The sequence below is a fragment of the Garra rufa genome, chromosome 14 (genome assembly GCF_049309525.1).
Source record: "Garra rufa chromosome 14, GarRuf1.0, whole genome shotgun sequence".
NCBI lineage: Eukaryota > Metazoa > Chordata > Actinopteri > Cypriniformes > Cyprinidae > Garra > Garra rufa.
The window spans coordinates 25,977,639-25,983,638 of NC_133374.1; the positions used below are offsets into that span (position 1 = coordinate 25,977,639).

The 6,000-nt window shown below is 33.6% G+C and overlaps 1 protein-coding gene across 1 annotated transcript in view; it reads left to right on the forward strand.

The window, feature by feature from the left end:
* Window positions 1-5,680, forward strand: part of phldb1b (pleckstrin homology-like domain, family B, member 1b) — a 104,962-nt gene extending 99,282 nt beyond the window's left edge. The window contains exon 27 of the mRNA XM_073817350.1: window positions 1,789-5,680. Within this exon, the coding sequence (XP_073673451.1) occupies window positions 1,789-1,929 (141 nt within the window). The 3' untranslated portion in view covers window positions 1,930-5,680. The remainder of the gene's footprint in view (window positions 1-1,788) is intronic.
* The last annotated feature ends 320 nt before the right edge of the window (window positions 5,681-6,000 follow it).

The window sequence follows — 6,000 nt, forward strand, 5'->3', positions numbered from 1 at the left end:
AACGTTACAAAAAAACATCAGTTTGACTACATTAGAAGTTCAAAATCATATCTTGAATATTATATGAAACATACACTGCTTTTTTTTTGGAACCTGTGATTTTTTTCCTCAGGATTCTGATGAATAACAAGTTAAAATGTACAGCATTTATTCAAAAATTAAATCTTTTCTAACAATGTAAATCTATGCTATCAATTTTTATTAATTTAACACATCCTTGGTAAATAAAGGATTCATTTCTTTCAAAAAAGAAAGAATAAAAAATGACTGACCCCAAACTTTTAAACAGGATTGTGTTTTTTAGAAAGCCTTTTTTATTTTAAATAAATGCTGTTTTTTTAAACCTTTTATTGATCAAAGAATCCTGAAAGAAATATTACAGGTTACAAAAAAAAATAATAATAATAATTAAGCATTAAGTTTATAACTTTGATAATAAATCAGCATATTAGAATGATTTCCGAAGGATAATGTGGATCAAAATGTAGCTTTGTATCACAGGAATAAATCAAATTTTAAAATATATTCACATCAAAAACAGTTATTTTAAATTGAAATAATATTTCACAATATTTTTTTTTTTTTTGTATTTTTGATCAAATAAATGCAGCCTTGATGAGCATCTTTAAAAACCATTAAAAATCTTACCGATCCCAAACTTTTGAGCGGCAGTGTTATATTGTATGTGTATATATTTAATAAAATAAAAATTGTGAATTATCCATAAACATTATTATTATTAATACTTATAAAATTATTATATTAATACAAATTTAATAATGAATATTATATGAACAAATTAATTATGTAAAATCATATACTAAACATAAATGTATTAAAATAATTTAATGAAATGAAAAGAAATAACTAAATTGCATATTTTTTTTATTTCTTAATTTATTGTTACATTTATTATTATATTTATTATGATCATTATTTATAATAATTTAATAATTATTATATTTAGCATAATCACTTTAATTTTAGTTTGACTGTAGTTATTAAATATGTGCATTATTAAGCATAAATATAATAAAACTAATATATTATACAATTATAAATGAGACTGTATTTTTATTTTATTATAATGTCTTACAAATTGTATGATTCACACAATAAATTGTACAGGCTCAATAATTATAGCCACATTATTATCCATGCATATTTTTTAATAGCACTTTATTAATAAAAACAAATTCTGAAACAATATTGAATTAAAACATACCAGTTGGATTCATTCTAAATTCAAATGCATTAAAGTACATACAAAATAGCAGTACACTTCTTGTTTATTTATTTGGTAAGGCTTTACAACAAGGTGTCATTTGTTAACATTAGTTAATGTATTAACTAACATGAACAAAAAAAAGAAAAAAATACATTTATTACACGTGTTTATATTATATACATTATGTTTATTAATATTTGTTAATGTTAGTTAATACAAATGCATTTGTTAAAAATGCTGAAATTAGAATTACCTGAGATTAATAAATGCTGTAGAATTATTGTTCATTCCTAGTTCATGTTAATTAATGAACCTGAAGTGTTACCGTTTATTTTTTAAATGATATCTGTGTAGTTGTTTTAATTTTGCAAATAGTGCATGTGGTATTTGTCATCCACCACATGTGTGATTAATTAAATTTTTAATGAAAATCAACTTGTAAAAATTCCTAAATATTGACATCCCTAATAGATGAACAGAAGCTAATGCATTAATAACTGAGCAGTAGATAGACTCCATACGTGGCTCCCTCACTGATCTGATTGTCTTTTTGATCGCAGAGCCCCAACCCCTCCCTGACCTTCTGCGTGAAGACGCACGACAGACTATATTACATGGTGGCCCCGTCCGCAGAGGCCATGAGGATATGGATGGACGTGATAGTGACAGGAGCCGAGGGCTACACGCAGTTCATGAACTGAGACAAAACCCACCGCTGCTCGCTGACCCGCGCATCAAAATGGAAACCGTTCGGCAGGGAGACACTTCAAATGACCCAGACCTGTTATTCCCAACGAGAGGAACTTTTTTTTCTTCTTTTTCTTCTTCTCGTGTTTCCTGAAGATGTTATATATTCACTCAGATGCACAGACAGATATCCACCAGAGGCTTTCCATGTCTGCCTGGATTGAAAAAGGGAGAAGATGAAAAGACCCGGTGAACCAAACCTGCAGGTGGTGGCTCACTCACCATCGACGAAAATGCCTTTTTGCCGTCAGAGATATTTTTCAGTTGCAGTTTATCTTGTTTGGAAGCGCAGAAACTCGACTTTCATTTGTAAAGTTTGTCCCACCATTTGTCTTTTCAAACAAATGCCAAATGCCATCAAGCCATTCTGGAATAGTATTATGCTAAACTTTTAATGGGATTGACCGAGAGAATATAAATTAACTCTAGTACCAGTGATGTTTTAAATTAAATGGAGTATTACATTCACATTTAAAGATCCGGTCTCACGAAACAAAGACTTAATTCACCAAAGCTCACCAACCAGCTCCGGAGTCTATATTTATTGTAGAGGGACGTCAGCGACTCCTGTCCAACTGTATCCCACTGTGTCTCTGTGTTCCCAGCTCATTCTTTTAGATGCATGAACACACACACTCACATCATGTACAACAGTAGAGTCTATTTGCCAAGTCCTGACAACTTGATCTTGTGATTTGACTCCCAAGGGAGGCAGCCATCACCTATCACTGCCAGCCTATGAGAGTTTGGAATAATTGCCACAAACAGGAGAAAAAGAAACAACATCATAATCATGCAAGTCTTGCAGTGCCTTGATATTGACCCATATTTGTCACTCTTAGTATCTGAACTGTTACACTAGTGAAAAAATAGCTGGAATCACAGTTTTAAGGTGCGGTCACATTAGCGAAATTACAAGGGTAAAAAAGTCCATTGACAATTGTGTGGAGTTGTACGAAGCACAGCTCACAGAAGTTGCATTCAAAACAATGAAGTTTTCTGGCGTTCTGTTTGTCAACGTGGTGAATTAGCTTGACAGATTTGAATCTGTTTCGAAATCTCCACTGGGAAAACATTAACCAGCATGCAAAATTCCAGATTGGATGGCCTATTGGAATTTTCTTGTATTTTGCCAGCGGAAATTCGGTGAAGAGTAAATTAGCGATTTTATGTTGGCCCAAAAAATGTCTGTTGTTTACTGTCAAGAAATACAGCTCACACACAAGTCACGTTCAAAACAAGCAAGCCTTGAATCTGTTTTGAAATGTGCATTAGGAAATGTTTCGCCATCATGCGAAATTCCAGATTACATGAATGCCTACTCAAATTCGTTTGGATTTTGCCAGCGAAAATTCAGTGAAGAGTAAATTAGCGAATTTATGTTGGCCCAAAAAATGTCTATTGTTTACTGTCAAGAAATACAGCTCACACGTCATGTTCAAAACAATCAAGTCTTGAATCTGTTTCGAAATCTGCATTAGGAAATCTTTCGCTATCAGGCGGAATTCCAGATTCCACGAATGCCTATTAAATATCGCTTGGACTTCACCAGCAAAAAAAATCACTGAACAGTAAATTAGCAAATTTATGTTGGCCAAAAAATGTCTATTGTTTACTGTCAAGAAATACGGCTCACACACAAGTCACGTTTAAAACAAGCAAGTCTTGAATCTGTGTTGAAATGTGCGTTAGGAAAACTTTCGCCAATATGCAAAATTCCAGATTGCACAAATGCCTGTTAAAATTCGCTTGGATTTCGCCAGCAAAAATTCACTGAACAGTAAATTAGCAAATTTATGTTGGCCAAAAAATGTCCATTGTGTACTGTCAAGAAATACAGCAAAAATCATGTTCAAAACGAGTACAGTAAGTCTTGAATCTGTTTCGAAATCTGCATTAAGGAATTTTTCGCCATCATGCGAAATTCCAGATTGCACGAATGCCTATTCAAATTCGCTTGGATTTCGCTAGCGAAAATTCACTGAACAGTAAATTAGCAAATTTATGTTGGCCAAAAAATGTCTATTGTTTACTGTCAAGAAATACAGCTCACACACAAGTCACGTTCAAAATGATCAAGTCTTGAATCTGTTTCGAAATTACAGATTGCATGGATGCCTGTTGAAATTAACCTGGATTTCACCTGCAAAAATGTACTGAACAACAGTAAATTGGCGAAAAATTTGTGAAAATTCTGTAGGCAAACATTTTCTACTAAACAGTGTAGCGGTGCATTAAGTACAGCTCACACGGAAGTCACGTTCAAAACAAGCACATTTTCGGGCTTTCTGTTGGTCAACACTGTGAATTTGCTTGACAGATTTGAATTTGTTTTGCAATGCATTGGGAAATCTTTCACCATCATGCATAATTCCAGATGGATGCCTATTGAAATTCTCCTAACAAAAATTAATTGAACAGCCTTAATCAGCGAAAATGTTGGTAAAATTGTGTAGCAAAAAAAGTCACTGTCAATAGGGTAGCGGTGCATGAGGTAAAGCTCAAACAAAAGTTGAATCTGTTTCAAAATCTGCATTGGGAAATCTTTCACCATTGTGCGAATTTCCAGTTTGCATGGATGCCTATTGAAATTCGCCTGAATTTGGCTTCGAAAAGTAACTGAACATCAGTAAATTTGTGAAAATTTTGTGAAAATAACTGAAAAATGTCAATTGTTTACTGTCATCAGTGTAACAGTGCATAAAGTACAGCTCACACAGAACATGTTTTCAACTTGACGGACTTGTATCTGTTTGGAAATCTGCATTGGGAAGCCTTTCGCCATCAGGCAAAATTCCCAGTTACACTGATGCCTATTGAAATTCGCCTGAATTTTGCTTGAGACAATTCTCCAAACAAAAGTAAAATAACAAAAAAAAAAATAATTATTATGTTACATAGTCAAAAAAAATATTATAATAATTTCAACACTGTTGTGGTGCATGAAGTACAGCTCACACAAAAGTCACATTCAAAACAAGCAAGTTTTCCGGCTATCTGTTGGTCATCACAAAGAATTCACTTGACAGATTTGGATTGGTTTAGAAATCTGCTTTTGGAAATCTTTCGCCATCATGCAAAATTCCAGATAGCATCGATGCCTATTGAAGTTTACCGGTTTTCTGTTGGTCAGTTGGGTGAATTCACTTGGCCGTCTTGAATCAGTTTGAAATCTGCATTGGGAAACCTTTCGCCATCGTGCAAAATTCCCAATTACACTAAACAGAGCAATGATAAATGTGACCGCACCTTTATTCCATGTGACACATAGTGGGTTTTACTGTTTTGAGAGATTGTGAACAGACACGTACTGTAATTTAAAAAAAGGTGACCTATTTAAATCAGTCCAATACTGCTTTAATACAATTTAAGGAGCTTTTCTAAGGGTTTAGGAGCTCTTCAAGTATTATTGGTATTTTACAGGCAGGCTATTAAGTAGCCTGACCGACCTTGTGTTAGTTTGGGGAAAAATAAAATGTTTATTTATGGTTAGCGATGTTACAGCTACGACACTGTTGAAAAAAGACCAACATCTGCTTTCTCCCGAAACCAAACTGTATGTTCAAATGAAATCTACAGAGAATTTAAATCAACATGAATAATTAGTCTTCATTTTGCGTGTAAGATGTCTTGAGTACTATCACAGAACTAGGTGAAAACAGTGTTGTAAAATGTTGAACATGAATACACTCACGGTTTTCCTTATTTATGGTGTTTTTGTGTTTATTTGCCTAATTATGATCCATGCTAACACATAAAACACGCACTTGCGGAAATGACTGTAGCCCAGAGGTCACAGCTAAACTCGGACTTCAGATGTAAAAGGGCAAGTACCCCTCACTGCTGTAATTAACACTGCAACGCAAGCAGAAGTCTTGCATCATAGCTACTGTGTTGTTTTCATGACACCAGACAAGACAGCAGCATGCTAAATTAAAAACCTACTGCTAAGATGTGCTTCGATAAGGTTAACCCAAGAAAGTTTGTAGACCAACTTTATGTTGGTTGGACAACACCCTAGTTAA